Source organism: Dipodomys merriami, unplaced genomic scaffold, assembly GCF_024711535.1.
Source record: "Dipodomys merriami isolate MVZ:Mamm:240054 unplaced genomic scaffold, mDipMer1.0.p SCAF_198, whole genome shotgun sequence".
Classification (NCBI taxonomy): domain Eukaryota; kingdom Metazoa; phylum Chordata; class Mammalia; order Rodentia; family Heteromyidae; genus Dipodomys; species Dipodomys merriami.
Window position 1 is genome coordinate 1,619,613 of NW_027203359.1, and position 17,416 is coordinate 1,637,028.

General features: G+C 41.1%; 1 protein-coding gene across 6 annotated transcripts in view; it reads left to right on the forward strand.

Annotated features, from left to right (window-relative positions):
* LOC138831497 (EF-hand calcium-binding domain-containing protein 11) overlaps positions 1-17,416 on the forward strand; it is a 139,565-nt gene that overhangs the window by 103,828 nt on the left and 18,321 nt on the right. For 2 of the 6 annotated variants that reach the window (XM_070028578.1, XM_070028576.1), the window contains exon 7: positions 1,544-2,688. The exons of 1 other annotated variant lie outside the window; for it this stretch is intronic. In XM_070028578.1, the coding sequence (XP_069884679.1) occupies positions 1,544-1,844 (301 nt within the window). In that variant the 3' untranslated portion in view covers positions 1,845-2,688. Of the gene's footprint in view, positions 1-1,543; positions 2,689-17,416 lie in introns of those variants that run through there. 3 more of the 6 variants (XM_070028580.1, XM_070028579.1, XM_070028575.1) reach the window with 2 other exon arrangements.

Genomic DNA, 17,416 nt, shown 5'->3' on the forward strand with positions numbered 1-17,416 from the left:
AGGTTGTTTCAGAGCATTCACCATTGGCCTGCCACGCCCCTCCTGTCCATGTGGCATGGGTACTGTCTCCCCCTACCCCCACTCGGAAAATCTGCCTACCAGAGCTTTGTATTCTGCCTCCTCTACATCCCACTCTGCCATTCTCTTTTCTGTCTAAAGCTTTATGCCTAAACTGCATTCACTTCTCTACTTAGATCCAAATCCCCTTCAAATCCACTGTGATCGTGTTTCTGCTCCAGTAACTGCAGACACTGCTCTGGCTTGCCTTGGCGGTGACCTTTCGGTTGCTGAAGCCGGTGGGTACTTCAGCCCATCTCTTGGGGATCAGCCTCTGAGCCTGTCTTCTGAGCATGCTCCTTTCCTTTGACAGCCCTGTCCTTCTTGCTTTCAGGACCAGTTTTCAACTCTTCTTCTCTTAAAGGAAGTTGTGTTCCTCAGAATTCCGACTTAGGCTGCCTCTCTTGTTAGTCATTAAAACCTCAGTGCCTATAAAAGGTGCTCAGTCACTATCAAATTATGCATGCAAATCCAGCTGTTGGTTTCTAATTCAAGCCATGGACTCCAAAGTTGCCAGAAGGAGCAAAAACTTTTTCGAGGGGTCCATGCATCTCATTGTAAGTGATGAATGACTTAGCTGCAAGTGGAGTCCGCCGGGGTGAGAGGGAGAAATCGTAAGAGCTCATTTGAAAAATGAAAGTGGCTGTTTGCTAGCCACAGAAATGGTGCCACTGTCTCATTCAAAATGCACTGAAGAGATTACTTAGCAGCTGTCTCTCAACACTCATTTCATTTTGCTTTGTAACTCTCAGCAGAGAATCTGGAAAAAAAATAATAATAATGGTAATATGCCAGAGGTTGGAGGCGTGGCTCAGTGGGTAGAGTGCTAGCCAATGAGCAAAAGTGTCAGGTACTGAGTTTGAATCCCAGTCTCAGGCCTAAAAAATAAAATTGCTTTTAAAGAAAAGAAATAATAATTATGCCACACCATGGTCTCCTAGATTAAGGAATGTCTGTAGTTCATAAAACAAATCTTTAAAAGGCAACATGTGTTCCATGACTATGGAAAAAAGAACATCACAACGTTTCTTCCCCCTAGACGTTCTTGATGGAACATTGTAGCCTTTGCCCTTCCCTGTGTCTTAGCAAAGTTTCTCCGAGTACATGCTCTGTTCTCAGAATTTTAGTCAAACCCTAGTCATCTTCATCTTCAAGGCCACTTTGGAAAAGAATTCAAAAGAGATAAGTAAATGTCACAAGGAATATATTGAATTGTCTATCCAATAAAAATTACATTAACTAGATGACTCTACCAACTTGTCTGCCTGTCTGTCTATCAATTTATCTATCTGTCATCTATAGAAGCACAAGTCTACGACTTAGTCTCTGACAGGTAAGGTGTATAGCTAATGTGACAGTTACCCAGATTCCTCAGGTTGTCCACAGTTCAATTTTAAAGCACTGTAGTATTTAAACAAGACCATGAGTCAAGAAGGTGAGATTTTGGTCACTGGCTTATGCATCCCTTTGCCTCGTTTTCCTCCAGACTCCCTGATGCCTGGCCTCTCCTCCCCTTGTCTCAGATGCTTGCTGCCTCCTACAGAAGCTGCAGTGTCCTTAGTCCATGGCTGAGAGTTTGCATAGAAGCCAAGCATCATTTCAACGACTTCCTCAAGCTTTTCCATTTTGTTAGTTCTTACATTACACACATAATATGCTCTCCTCAAAACACTTTGTATCTGGATGCTCGTGATTTGCAGATAGGCCTTCATTCCCTAGGTTCCAACCCTTCCCCCGCCCCCCTGCCGCCATACTTACCATCCATCTCCATGCACGCGACTCAATAGCACCCCAGATTTAACATAGCCCAGTGTGCTTCTTCCTACTAATTCACGATATGGAATAGCCATCCACCTACTACTGTCTCAAGCTAAAAACTGACCAAAAGTCTCCCTGGAGAAACTCCCTTTCCTGTATTGGCCCTTGCTGTAGTTTAGGTCTAGAATGGCCCCCAGAGACAATGTGTTAAAGACTTAGTCCCCCACCTGGCACCATCAGAAAGTGGTGGAAAATTCACTGGAGGTACATCCTCAAAAGGGATTGTGGGACACGGGTCTCTTCCTTCCTCCCGGTAACAAGGCAAGTAGCTTTGCACCACCACATGCTAACCATATGCTAACCATCATAATGTGTGGCTTCTCCATGGGCTCATATCCATGGGTCCAACCATAGATTGAAACCATGAGCAAAAACAAACTTTCCCTCATTTTAAGTCAGTTATCTGAGGTCTTTTGTTACAGTTATGGTAAAGAGACTCACACAGCCTCCATCATCAAATACCCTTGGTTCTGTGTTGGTACCAACTCATCCCCATGCTTCTCCAAGTGTGGCTGGCAGCTTGGTACTGATCCGTGTGTGAACTGTTGATTCCTGGCACATGGCAAGCTAGGTAGAGAACTTGGGAGAAGTAAATGTTTTATGGTAATTTGGCATTGGTGTGCTAGCCAAGGTCACAGGGGGACTTGTGAAACATTCACTATGGATGAGCTCCTGGGGTGACCTCTGTGGTGCAGGTTAGGTGATAAATAATCACAGCCTACAGGGCCCACGCTACAACCTACCATATTTACGGTTGGTTGTCAACTGCACCCTAACAGTATATAAAATCCATGAAGGTGTAAAGCATTTATATTTAATAAAGACCCAAGGAGTTCATGTTGGTTTCCTGAATTCTGTTTGTAACTGTCACAGATACTGGTATGCTAAAATCAGTGTGGAGATGCTACCACTAATGAACAATGAAACCATGAAAATCTATAGGCTATTTACTTACAGAGGTTAAGTTAAAAACCACAAGAGTTGGGCATCCATGGCTCACACCTGTAATCATAGCTATTCTGGAGGCTGAGATCTGGGGATTGGGATTGCGGTTCAAAGCCAGCCCAGGCAAGAAAGTGTGTGTCACTTATCTTCAATTAACCACAAAAAAGCCAGAAGCTCAAGAGGTAGAGCACTAGTCTTGAGCAAAAGAAGCTCAAAGACAGACCTAGGCCCTGAGTTCAAGCTCCCAGACCAGCAAACATTTTTTAAGGAACAAATGCTGGATGAAAAAGCTGATTGTACATGTTTAGTATTTGACATATAAATATTAGGACTTTACTAGACTTTTTCATAAATAGCATTCTAACTTCCCATAGCTAAACTCTTTATACAGTTGGAGTGAAATAGTAGAGAAAATTTGTGCTAAAAGTATCTACCTAGAGCTGGGCATGGCCGTTCATACCTGCAGTCCTAGCTACTTGAGAGGCTAAGATCAGTGGGATGTGAGTTTAAAGCCAGCCTGGGAAGAAAAGTTCATGAGTCCCCCCCTCTTCCCCCCAGCCATCTCAACCAATAAAAAGCTGAGTGTGGTGGCACACTTTTGTGATCTCAGCTATGCAGGAAGTATAAATAGGATGATCACAGTCCAGGACAGCCCAGGCATAAATGTGAGACCCTATTTAAATATAATATACAAAAGGTTATGGGCATGGCTCAAGACTCAAGTGGTAGAGTGCCTGCCTAGCAAGTTCAGAACCCTTGAGTTCAAACCACCAAAATATATATGCATGTATGTATGTGTGTATATATGTAAATAGGTATATGTGGATGTACATATGTACATGTAAACATATTTACATATATTTATTGATACACATTTGCATATATATTTGCATGTGTTTATATATGTATATTTACATGGAAATGTTGGGTAAATTAGCAGCAAAGAAGGTAGACACGCTCCTTTCCCTTGCTACCATCACTCAACATATTCGGATACCAGCTAATGAAATGGAAGAATTAATTCACAGAGCTGTGAAAGCTAGAATCGTCTTTTCTCATTGCAGTGATCATTTCAGCCATGTTCGTGTTTATGAGTAATTTGAATGTGGTGCTGAGGTGGAAGGGGAGGTTTTCTCCAAGTTCTTACTGATCCACATAGCTAGATCTTGACTGTAGGAAATGAAGGACCGCATCATGAGCACATGTAACTTGGAGTTCAAACGCTGTGCAGAGTCTGTCCTGATGGTAAGATGGTGATATGTAGCGTCACCCTGATGGAGGAGCTTCTGCTGGAAGGTAAATTGACATACTGTGCATATGACAGTCCTGAAAAGGCAGGGTGGAAATAAATGATGGGCCTAGTGTTGTGCTGAACAAGGTGAATGAGGCGAAGGCTCGTGCATGCAGGTTCCTCTCTCGGGTTGTGTGGTCCTGCTGGGGTCTGATGAGAATCAAGGAGCAAAGCATGGGGAGCATGGGTGTTAGAGAGCAGCCCTTCATGCTTCTGCAAAATCAGAATACAGATATGAAGGGGACATGTGGGGTTCTTATTCAGCAGGCAGCTTCAGATTTGGCACCATCTGTATGCTGCCTCAAGAGAAAGAGATGTGGTATGCTTTTCAAAGGCAGATAGAATCAAAGAGCAAAGCAAAGGATAAGCCAGGCAACAGTGGTTCACATCTGTAATCCTAGCTACTCAAGAGGCTGAGATCTGAGGATCGTGGTTCGAAGCCAGCTCTGTGAGATTATCTCCATTAACCACCCAAAAGCTGGAAATGGACTTGCATCTCAAGCAGTAGAGCACTAGTCTTGTATAAAAAAGTGAAGGGTCAGCACCTAGGCCCAGAGTTCAAGCCCCAATACTGGTCCACACGCGTGCGCACGCGCACGCACACACACACACACACACACACACACACACAAATTGTCAATGACACAGGTGACAGGGCACCTTTGTGCAGAGCTGTCACCAAACTCCTCCAACTTTGACAAAGCATTTTGAATCTTATTTTCCACCAAAGGTAGACCTTAGCCTAAAAGAGTTCATGGATTTAGAATTCATTTTTTTCTTCCAAAGATAAATGGAACTATTACTTACAGGATATATTACTGAAACTGATTTCTATGAGGATTGAAGGAATTTGAAAACATAGTTGCATTTATTCTGTTTTAGATAAAACTGAGCCCACTGAAATTACTCTAAACTCCCTCCTTTTATTCTCATCTGTGAGGCTGGGGTTTTTTTTTTTTTTTTTTTTGGTTGTTCATGGAGCTTGAACTCTGGCCTTAGGCACTGTCCCTCAGCTCTTCAGCTCAAGGCGAGTGCTCTACCGCTTAAGCCACAGCACCACTTCTGGTTTTCTAGTGGTTTATTGGAGATAAGAGTCTCATGGACTTTCCTGCCCAGGCTGGCTTTGAACCATGATCCTCAGATCTCAGCCACCTGAATAGCTAGGATTACAGGCATGAGCCACCGATGCCCGGCTGATGCTGTTTTTTTTTTTTAACTACTTCTTCTTCTGATTATTATTATTACTAAAATAAACCACAGAAACACTTTAGATATATGTTATTCACTGCACATAGTGATTTTACCTTGATTAGATCAACTGTCAAACAGAGAAGAAGTCAGTTTGTGACATTAAAAACCTAAAGTATTTATATACACTGTGTTCATTCAAAGTATAGGTACAGACACTTAAGATAGGGAATCATTTTCTTCCCACAGTGTGCCTGGAATTACTCACCTACATACTTCTATATACGAATTAATAACGTATAATTTTTATACTTTTTCCTCTATATTATGCTTGCCCTGGAAATATTTATTGCAATTAGATTTCCTGTTTGTTGCATTAATAATGCAAAACCAGAGCCTTTTCTATCCTTTTTACTTCATTTTTCTAGTAATTTTCCTTTCCAGTACTGGGGCTTGAACTTATGACCTTGTGCTGCCAGTTGCTTTTCTTAAAAAAAAAATTTATTGTAAGGGTGATGTACAGAGGGGTTACGGTTACATAAGGTAATGAGTGCAATCACGAGTACATTTCTTTTTGAACAGTGTTGCCCCCTCCCTCATTTTCTCTCACTTCCTCTCCCTCTCCCCTCCCCCAAGTTGTAAAGATCATTTCCAACCTAGTGTCTAGTGAGTATCATTGTTACATTGGCTCACCCTTTGTCCCACCTTTTCTGTGATTCCAGTTCCCTTCCCCAAATCAGATGAGTTATATGCAAGACAATGGGTACAGATCAAAAGCAGTGTCAACAGTGAACAAGCCGAGGGGGACAAAAAAGAATGAAAAAAGAAATAACTGAAAACAGTACACTTAAAAAAACCCTCTTGCTGGGTGCCGGTGACTCATACCTGTAATCCTAGCTACTCAGGAGGCTGAGATGTGAGGATTGCAGTTCAAAGCCAGCCTGGGTAGGAAAGTCCATGAAACTTTTTTTTTATTATTGTGAAAATACTGTACAGAGGGGTTACAATTACGTGGGCAAGATAATGAGTACATTTCTTATCAAGCATTGTAGTCTCCTCCTTGCTTCCCCTTCCCATCCTCCCCCCGACCCCCACTCAATCCGCACCCCCCCACACACACCAAAGTTGTAAAGTTCGTTTTCAACATAGTAACTTGTACATCTCATTGTTGCAATGGGTCCACCTGTGTCCCTATTTAAACAATTTGTTTTTCCCCTTCCCCTCCACAAATTATACCAACATCAAATACAGTGAAAGCAAGGGTTATACTGTGGGGGAGGGACATACAAAGATTATAAGAAATAATCTTATAAATGTGTTAAAAACAATCGCATGAAAGAAAAAAAAACATTTGAATACATATCTTAGGGTTCATTTCCCTAACATCAACTTATCTGACCTTTTCTGCTTGACTCAGACATATACTAGTTATTGCAAATAAGAGAAACCATGGGACCTATGTTTCTTTGGGCCTGGCTTACTTCACTTAATATAATTTTTTCCAAGCCTTTCCATTTTCTAACAAATGGGGCAATGTCATTCTTTCTGATGGAGGCATAGAATTCTATTGTGTATATACACCACATTTTCTTGATCCATTCATCTACTGAGGAGCATCTGGGTTGGTTCCATATCTTAGCTATAGTAAATAATGCTGCATTAAACATAGTCATGCTGGTAGCTTTAGTGTGGTCTTGTTTGTGAACATTTGGGTAAATACCCAAAAGTGGGATTGCTGAGTCATAAGGGGAACTCTATGTGGAGTCTTTTGAGGAACCTCCATACTGCTTTCCAAAGTGGTTGAACAAGTTTACACTCCCACCAACAATTCAGTAAGGTTCCCTTCTGTCCACATCCCCACCAGCATCTGTTGTTATTAGAGTTCTTGATTTTAACCATTCTAACTGGGGTGAGGTGGTATCTCAATGTTGTTTTGATTTGCATTTCTTTTATGGTTAGGGAGGTTGAGCATTTCTTCATGTGTCTATTGGCTATCCTTCTTTCCTCTTCAGAGAAGTTTCTCTTTAAGTCTTTAGCCCACTTATTTAATGGGTAGTTGTTTCTTTGAAGATTTGTTGTTGGGGGATTTAATTTTTTGAGTTCCAGGTATATTTTAGATATGAGACCCTTGTCCGATGTATGGCTAGTGAAGATCTTCTCCCAATCTGTGGGCTTTCTATTGATCTTGCTAGCTATGTCCTTTGCCATGCAGAAGCTCTGCAATTTCATGCAATCCCATTTGTCCAACCTTTCTTTGATTTGTTGTGTTTCTGGGTCTCTATTAAGAAAATTTCGGCCTGTGCCAAGGAGACCTAGGGTTTCTCCTATTTCATCCTGTAATGTTTTCAGAGTGTCCGCTTGACTCTGAGGTCTTTGATCCATTTGGAGTTGATTCTGGTGCAGGGTGATATATAAGGATCTAGCTTTAGTTTTCTACAAGTAGTTAACCAATTTTGCCAGCACCATTTACTGAAGAGGCTGTCTTTCTCCCATTCTATTTTTTTAGCTCCCTTATCGAAGATTAGATGGCTATAGGTCTGTAGGTTCATTTCTAGGTTTTCTGTTCTTGTGCCAGTACCAAGCTGTTTTGATTATCATGGCTTTATAGTAGAGTTTGAAATTTTGTATTGATATTCCTCCAGCACTGTTCTTTCTGTTGAGGATCATTTTTGCTATTTGGGGTCTTTTATTGTAAGTCCATGAATCTCTTATCTCCAATAAACCACCAGAAAACTGGAAGTGGCGCTGTAGCTCAAGTGGTGGAGCGCTAGCCTTGAGATGAAGAGCGGAGGGACAAAGCTCGGGCCCAGAGTTCAAGCCCCATGACTGGCCAAAAAAAAAAAAAAAACAAACCCCTCTTGTTTCCATTTCTTGGAGTTCATTTCGATAAGCATCATTTTCTATGGTTATATGCACATAGGCATTGAGCCATTGTGGTCCTCTGCTAAGAATATTCTAGACATATTCTAGTTACTACAGATGAGGGAAACCATGTAACCTGTGTTTCTTTGGGTCTGGCTGACTTCACTTAATCATTTTTTGCTCTAGCCGATGCTCTGCCACTTGAGCCACACTTCCACTTCTGGCTTTTTTGCTAGTGAGTTGAAGGTGGAAACTCATAGACTAAAACTCATAGACTGGCTTCACAATCCTCACATCTTAGCCTTATGAGCAGGTAGGAGTTAGCAGTACTAGGCTTAGTAATTTACTACTACTACTACACTATTACTACTTTGGCAGTACTGAAGTTTTAACTCCTGTCCTCATACTTACTAGGCAGGCATTCTTAACTGCTATGCCTCCATTCCTGTTTTCTGCTGGTAATTTTTGAGAGTTCCGTTATACAGGCACATTCCATCTCTTTTAGGCTTCCTAGTAGCGAGGATAACAGGCCTGGCCCACCTCATCCAGCTCTTCACTGAGAAGAGATTTCATCACCTTTTCTACTTGGGTTGGCTGAAGATCCCCGACACCACAGCCACCCGTGTAGGTAGGATTACATAGATGAGGCACCGGCACCTAGCTACTCTTATTAACTTTTACAGAGAATCAGCTTACAGTGGACTGGAAATTTACAAGAAGTAGTCTTTTTTCACAAATTTTATGTAGCATTGCCTTATATGACTTAATAGTACATAGAATTTTCTTCAAAACATATCACCCTGAAAATAGTTATGTATCTTACAAAAGAGCTCCTACTATGAGACATACTTTCAGTTACTTTATTCCAAATGGAAAATAGTACTTGAAACCGTTAAGGAGGTAACCTGAGAACATAGGCAAGTGAAGGAGGAGGAAAAAAAGGGAGAAGGAAGAGGAGGAGAAGAAAGGAGGAGAGGAAAGGAAAGAGGGAGGGAAGGAAAGGAAGGAAAGGAAGGAAAGGAAGGAAGGAAAGAAGAAAGGAAGGAAGGAAGGAAGGAAGGAAGGAAGGAAGGAAGGAAGGAAGGAAGGAAGGAAAAGAAGGAAGGAAGGAAGGAAATGAAAGAAAAAAGGAAAGAAAGAAAAAGCAAGCATTTAATCAAGGTCTTAGGCTTAGTTTTACAAACCCATTATTTTAAATATTCACTATGACTATAAATAAGCTTTTAAATCATTCAAGAAAGCAACACAGTTAGTGGTCACATACTGGAGATCACAACTATTGCATCTCGAATGAAAAAAAATAATTAAGACGTTAATGTAAATAGCCCAAAGTGGTTGTCTCAGTCCCTTTTGTCATTGCTGTAATAAAGTACTGGAGACGGGATTCCATATAAGGAAAGGAGGTTTATTTGGGTTCATGGTTCATGAATAGTCCCAAGTTTGGGTAGCTACATCCGCCCACAGCCCCATGCTGTATCATGTGACAGGGTGGCACTGTGTGATGGGGTGCATGTGAGAGCTGCACATTCCAGACACCAGAGAGACCAAGTGTGTATGGGGGCCTCGCTCAGCAGCAGACTGTGTCCTAAGAACAAGGTCCGTCACACAGCACCCCCACCATCAAGATGGGCCATCATCTTTTCTGAGTGTGGTTCCCCTGGACCTAATTTCCTTCTGGTGGGCCCACCTCCTAGGGGTTCCTTATCTCTCAGTACAGTCACCGTGGGACAGGCACCTGACTCTTGGCAGACAAATCAGATCTAGACCATAGTTGTAACTTAAGGGTAAAATTTCTTGTATCAGTCCCAGGTGTGGACCCAAAGTCATGTATTTCAGGATTTACCAGATATGGTGATGATGCATTGTGGGTAAGAGTTAGTGATCACAAAGTGACTCCAGCACTAATGGGAGCATTTATAGGGAAGCATCTGACAAGGGTCACCTCAAGAAGCATGGTTGTAGCCGGGTGTCAATGGCTCACGCCTGCAATCCTAGCTACTCAGGAGGCTGAGATCTGAGGATCAAGGTTCAAAGCCAGCCCTGGCAGGAAAGTCCGTGAGACTCTTATCTTCAATAAACCTCCAGAAAACCGGAAATGGCTCTGTGGCTCAAGTGATAGAATGTTAGCCTTGAGCTAAAGAGCTGAGGGACAGCGCCCAGAGTTCAAGCCCCATGACCGACCAAAAAAAAGGAGCATGGTTGTGGAAAAAGCAGTTGTGGGTCTGTTCTGAAGCCATTGTTCCTACATCAAACCATACCCTTTTATGTTCTGTGTGGGGACCGAAGACTTCTCACTAGATTTTCTCTCCTGAGGCAAAGAGAACACAGGACCATGTCCACTTGCTCTGCTTTGACAGTCACCCCAGAAACACGTCTACACGCTGGCTGTCAGCAGCCAGGTCTGACTTCCTAGTTTTTCTCACGCTCCACTCCATTGAACAGCTCGGATTCGCTTTCCAGCCCCCTCCTCAGTAGTCTGCGCTCCAGCTTTCTCTGACCCTCCTGCAGTCTTGTGAGTTCTCATGACCTTGGTCTCTTTCCTTTGTTTCTTCTGCCCTAAGGATGGTAGAGGCTTCATAAAATGACCCTCCAAAGGTAGAGGTCACCTTTTTATTATTTTTTTATTAGCTGCAGAATTTCCCTTTTGCCTTTTTAGTCCTCTAATTCCTGGTATGAAACTCTCTCTCTCTCTCTCTCTCTCTCTCTCTCTCTCTCTCTCTCTCTCTCTCTCTCTCTCTCTCTCTCTCTCTCTCTCTCTCTCTCTCTCTCTCTCTCGTTCTCTCTCTCTCCTAAAGTAACTACTATCACCTCTGACTTCCTGACTGGATCTTAGCCGACATAATAAATTGTGCCAGGTGTTCTGGGAGTGGTTTGGTAGCATCGTGTGCCCTGAATGCCATACGGAGCAGCTTGCCAATGCAAAATAGAATGTTAGTAATCTGTGTCATGCAGTGACATCACGATTAATCAGACTGTCCCCTGGGGTTGATGGTGATGAAGTACCTGAAGCAGGTAACTTGCCGGACCATGTGGCCACTGGGAGTAACAGTGACAGTGGTCGTATAGTGTTGGTCATGAGAAGGAGTGGGGATGGGTTGGCTTGTTCCACCCCTACTGCCATGTTGTAAGAAAAATGACAAGCCCACGTCCAAGCACACAGCTCAAGACATGCGCTGAGTCTCACATTATTCATCTCCACTGTCACCAACCCACACTTTTCACAGCTGAAGGTGTGCCAGACTCCCAGCTGCCATTCTTCCTAGCTTCTGATCCATTGCTTAAACAGTGACCAAAGACCCTAACACCTCCAACCACACCATATTACACTTGAAATCAAGTCTAACCCATTCAACCTCTTCTCCAGCCGTTTTCCTCTGCTTTATGAGCTCATCTTTCTAGCTTGCTCTGGCTCCGGCCCATGTTGTTCTTGTTTCTCAGACTTCAGTTTCCGGTGTACATGTGACTTCTCACTATGCCTATCTTTGATTCCCAAACTTCCCACACCCTCCTAGAGCAAACTCGCCACCCTTTCCGCTAGTGACTGTGATGTTGTGTAGTCATTTCTTTCTTAGCACATTCACAACCTAGTTACACAGGTGTGTATTGTCTCCTTTGTTGTTATTTATATTTTGTTTACTTGCCTTCCTCATCAAACTGCACTCCACAGGGACAGAGACCTGTCTTATTAACTACTGTATTTCTAGGATATAGTACCAGTATCTGTCACATAGTAGATGACCAATAAATATGGTGTTGATTGAGTAATCCTGAGAAATAATTCTCCCTCAGTTAATTTACACTTTTAATTATGAAACATTTTAAATATCCAGAAAATAGAACATACAGATACCTGCCAAACAACAGATTTGGACATTTTGTCCTCCTTAAGTCCCATTGAGCTTTCTTCTGTCTGTCTGTCTCTCTTTTTCATGTTTCAAGAAATGGAATGTAAAATAAAAATTTTTCATTTTTAAATTCAAAATCATTAGGGTAAATTATATTATGTGTTCTCATTGATATTTTAATGACTAAGGTCTGTCTGTCTTCCACTCATGATACAGATTTGTGAGTACCCTCATCTATCTACCTATTGATCTTTTAAAAGAACTACCATTGTTTCATTTATTTTCTCTATTGTGTTTTCATTTTCTGCTCATTGGTTTTTTTTTCCTGTAGTATTTATTATTTCTTTGTACTTATTAGAGTTTACTTGGGTTTTTCTTCGGCCTTAGGGTCATTAATTTTAGTCTTATTTTCATTTTTATTTGTTCTTTTCAAAGGTAGACATTTAAAACTCTTTCCTTCTGTGTTAACCAACTGTCATTGTGACAAAATACCCAGGAAAGTTATCAAAAGAGGATTTATCTGAGATTGCAGATTCAGAGGTTTCTGTCTGTGGTCAGCTGGCTCCACTTTTCTGTACTTGATAAGGCAGAGCATCATGGGAAGAACCACATGGTGGTAGAAAGCTGCTCACCTCATGGCAGCCGGGAAGCAAAGACAGAGAGACAGAGGGAGTGGCTGGGTAAGATACAACCCTTCTAGACATGCTCCCAATGACCTGCCTCCTGTAACTAGGCCCACCTCCTACCGTTCCCACCATCTCCCAAGCCCATCCTATTCCGAACCCAACAAAGGATGAAACCATTGAAGAGGTCAAAGCCCTCAGGGTCCAGTCACTTCTCCTAATCCTGTCCTCTGAATGTTGCTACATTAGGGCCATACCTTCAGCACATGAATTCAGGGGCCACACCCCTAACTTAGACAGAACACAACACTGTCTTAAGCACTGCTTTAACAGCAGCCAACAGATTTTGATAGATTGTGTTTTTCTGTTGTCTTCCAGTTTGGAATTCTTCTACCCATAGGTTAAGAAATATAATTTTAATTGTTCAGTGTTTTTTTAGTTTATGCACATGGTTACAGGTAATTTTTCCTGTTCAATAGTTTTTGAAAGTTGTCCAGTTTTTAAAATTATTTTTATTACTAATTCTATTTTATCTTTTTCATTTTAGTCCTTTTGGATTTATTGTGAACTCTCCTCTTTTTGACATTCCCCTGTCTGTCTTGGTGAGTGTGATATGAGCACTTGAATGGATAACAAATGTCTGTTAGGTGTCAGGAATGGGCCCTGTAAGTGTCTTTTAGGACCAGATGGTTAATGGTGTTTTTAGCCATATTGTTGTTACTGATTTTCTGTCTCTGTGTTCTACCATTTATCAAGAGAAGAGTATAAAAATAGCCAGCAACAATAGTGGATTCCTCTGTTTCTTCTTTTAGCAGTTGCAGTTTTTTGCTATATATAGTTTTAAAATTCTGTTTTTAGCTACATATTAGGATTGTTAAGGATTCTTGATTAATTATCCCCCCTGTTAACCTTAGGAAATCTTTTTTAGCTTTGCATTTCTTCAGTGATGTTGGTATAAGCCCTCCTTTCTCAATGATGGTTTTTTGCTTTTATAATTAGTCTGTCTATATCTTTATATTTCAAGTGGACCGCCTATAGTTGGATCAGCATGTTTATCCTTTCTAACAGTCTGTGGTTTTATTAGTGTTCAGCATCCTTATCCTTGATAAGGTTGGGTTCAGTTCTACCATCTTCACAATTATTGTCCTGTTTCTACTGTCTTTTATTTTCATTACTCCCTTTCTTCCTACTTTCTATCTCAACTTTTCCTGCATAGCTAGGATGACAGGTTTATATCACTATACCTTTGTTATTGGGTGACATGGAATCTCACTAACTTTTGAGACCTATTCTGGACTCAAACTGCCATCTTCCGAAGTAGCTGAGATTACAGGTATGAGCCATCGGACCTATCTGGTGATACAGTCTTGAGGCAGAGTTGCTCCTTCTTTGTTTCTTCTTAAGACCTTCATATGATTGCGGCCCACCCACATTGCAGCAGTCAGTCAACACTTTACCCCAGTTGCTTCAGTGTTAATCACACCCAGAAATTTCCCTCATAGCAATATGTATTTGTCTGGTGCTAGACTGGCCATAGCCTAGCCCAGTTAACACATAAAACCATCTTTCTTGATTGTTACATTTCCAATTAAACCATCAAATCAGTCCAAACTATAATCTTAGGGATATTCTCAGGGAATTTCCTCACCATTGCTCAAAACTCAAGTCTACAGCTCTCTAAGTGGTATTAATTAAAAAGGATTTCATAATGCAGTTCCTCTAATTATGATATTAGTGCTTCTATTAAACTCAAAATTTGCTAAGGGCTCTTTTCTTAAGCACAACCCAGCATCTGTGGGGCAAAAACATAATTAAGAACTTTAATGGCAAGTTTTCAAATGTATACTTAGATTTTGAAGCCCTGATATTTTGAGATGTGTCTGTGCTTTCATTTCCACCCTTTGAATTACTGGAATGTGCTCTGGTGCTTTTCAGTGGCCCTCTGAGGAAGACATTGGCATGGGGTTTTGATGGCTACAGTCCAGGCCCAGAACTTCATTTCTCATTCAGCCTGGAGTCCTTCATGGTAGGGAAAAGCTTCAGGCTGTCTGTACAACAAAGTGAAATGAACCCACAGTTTAACCTCATGTCCTGACATTAGCTGTAAGAGATCAGAAAGGTAGACGGGCTGATGGAAGGAGGTGATGCTGGTCAAGATGCATTGTACACATAAACTGACATGTTGAACTGAAACCCCTTTGTCCAACTAGTCAAAGGTAATAAAAGGCAACTTTATATTTAAAGAAGAAAGTGGACAATGTGGAAAGTCCTCTTGGCTTATTGTAAGCACTGCTTTTAGTAGAGGGCATGGCTTCAAGATGGCAGTAGTAGCATTTCTTTCTATGAAAAAAAAATGGAATTTCTACTAAGGCCCTCAAGATCTAGAAAGCCTGGAGTTCTTTATAGCTGGCCATAGGACTGGGTCATAAACCCAGAGACCTGATGTTTCTCTTCTACTTAGGAAAGTCACTTTCTTCTTCTCTTTAGCCTCTATTTCCTCATCTGGAAAGTGAGAAGAGTGAGGGATTTCTGTAGTCCCTTGAAGGAGAACATGACTGTGTACCTAGTTCTGGAGAGGGTGTTAGAATGTGGAGCAGGGTGGGCAGGTTCACAGCAGCCTTTCTCCCAGCCCTAGAGGGGCTGGTGGTAAGTGGATCTGATGAATCAACACAATTTCCTTAGCAGACAAGTAGAGCGTGGTAGCAGAGAAGCAACAGAAGAAGAAAGAAGACACAAGAAGGTCTTATCTCAGGATGTTATTTCCATGATGCTTCAGAGACTGTGGCACCAATAAACCAAGTCCAGGATTATCTTACACCTATAGTTTAATTCCAAGTTTGGAAAACTTATTTTTTCCCCTTCTACCTAGAAGCTGTTTTTAGGAAAACTTCCATATGGGGTTATACTTATTACCAAAGAGTGTCAAATAGTCAGACCATGCAGTCATGAGGAAGCTGCCACTGAGGAATGTACAGACCTGGATCCGTTGGCATCACTTCTACTGCCCAGAACTTGACTTCCATTCCTTTTGTATAAGCTCATGTTCTGTAAGCCCTTTATATGCTAAATGCTTTTCCTTTGTTGGCCATCATTGTCAAGATGATTTTGTCCAAAAGGAATTTTCTCTCAGCTGTCAACTGCAGGCACTAGGAAGTAGGCAAAAGCAGGCCCAGGTAGGGGTGTGTGTGTATGTGTGTCTGTGTGTCTGTGTCTGTGCGTGTGCACGTGCATGAGCACATGCTGAAGATGAGACACTGAGATGAATACCTGCTGACATAACATACTTCTTACAGAATTTTCTGGAAAAAAAAGGGTCTGAAGAAGAAAATAACCAACTATATTCTCACTGAACTAAAGATCATTATTTTTAGTATTCTGGGTTTTATTCTTTTCTGTTGCCAAGTATTCTTTGCGGTTCAAATAAGCGAGAGTCTTATGTCCTAGGCTCTTCAATCATTTTGTAAACTTTGCTTTACAGGTAACCTTACAATAAACAGACATCTCTGCGTTTCCACATTTGTTCTGTAGAAGTTCCTAGATGGTGAGGTACCACTCTCTTGGAAGCTGTGAACTTATTCTTTTTTGTTGTTGTTGTTAATCATTTTTATGGTTCTTAAACTTTCTCGCCCAGTTGCCTGCCTCACAAATTACACTCCGCTAGCAAAGTATGCTCTACTGTGTCTGTGCTAATGATGTAACAGGATTTATTTTTCAAAGCATTGCAAATCTAGTAAGGGGAAAAATAGTATCTCATGTTTTATTTTAGTGATTGCTAGTAATACTTAACATTTCTATGCATGCTTCCTAGCTCTTCCTACTTCCTTTCCTGTAAATTAGCTCTTCTTTGCCCAATTACTTTCCTTAGTACAACTTTACTTCTTGCTCTTTTTATTACAACTATCTTTCCAGTTTATTGTTTTCTTTTCCAATAACTTTGTGGTGCAGGAATCTTAAGTTTTCATTTGTTCTGGTCTGTGTTCTTTGCTTTCACAATTTCTTCCCTTTTATATTAAAAAAAAAGTTTGCCCTATCTTGAGACTATATGAATATCTACTTAAGTTACCTTGGTTGAATCCTAAGACTGTTTGGCACTTTTAATGTGTTTGAAAATTACTTCAGTGTGTAGCATGGGGTGTCAAACATTTTGCTTCCAAGTGGCTTGCTTGCTGGTTTTTCCATGATCATTTGTTAAATAATCTTCACCTCTCCATAAAATGCCTTCACTATCCTATGCTATAATGAAGATTTCTTTCCCCCAGATGTGGTCTCATCGTGAAGTTCCTTGAACTTTTTTCCATACAAGCTCTTGTCAGACTCTTCTCTTCCTTTGCTCTCCTGTTTCCTACTCCAAAGACATACTCCCCCTCGCCAGTTCTTATAATATATTCCAAAAACCTGCTATTTCTTGTTTTCAATTTGCTCTCAGCTCTTCTTGCTTGTTTATTTTCCAGATGAATGGTAGAATCAGTTTTTGTGAAGTTCCAAAAACTCCCATTGGGGTTTTGATGAAAATTGCATTCAACCTATAAATTAATTGGGAAGGATCTGGCATCCTTACAGTGTTACAGTCTTCCCATCCAGGAGTACACATATGGCACGTCTCTCCATATTTTCAAATATCCTTTTATGTGTCTCCATGGAATTTTGTCATTTTCTCTCTGCAAATCCAACACGTCTCTTATTAAGGTATTCCCACATTATTTTATGTTTTGAGGACTTTTAAAAGATGGAATCTTGTCTCTCTGTCCCCACCCCCCTTCATTTAGATCGCTATTTTTAATATCATT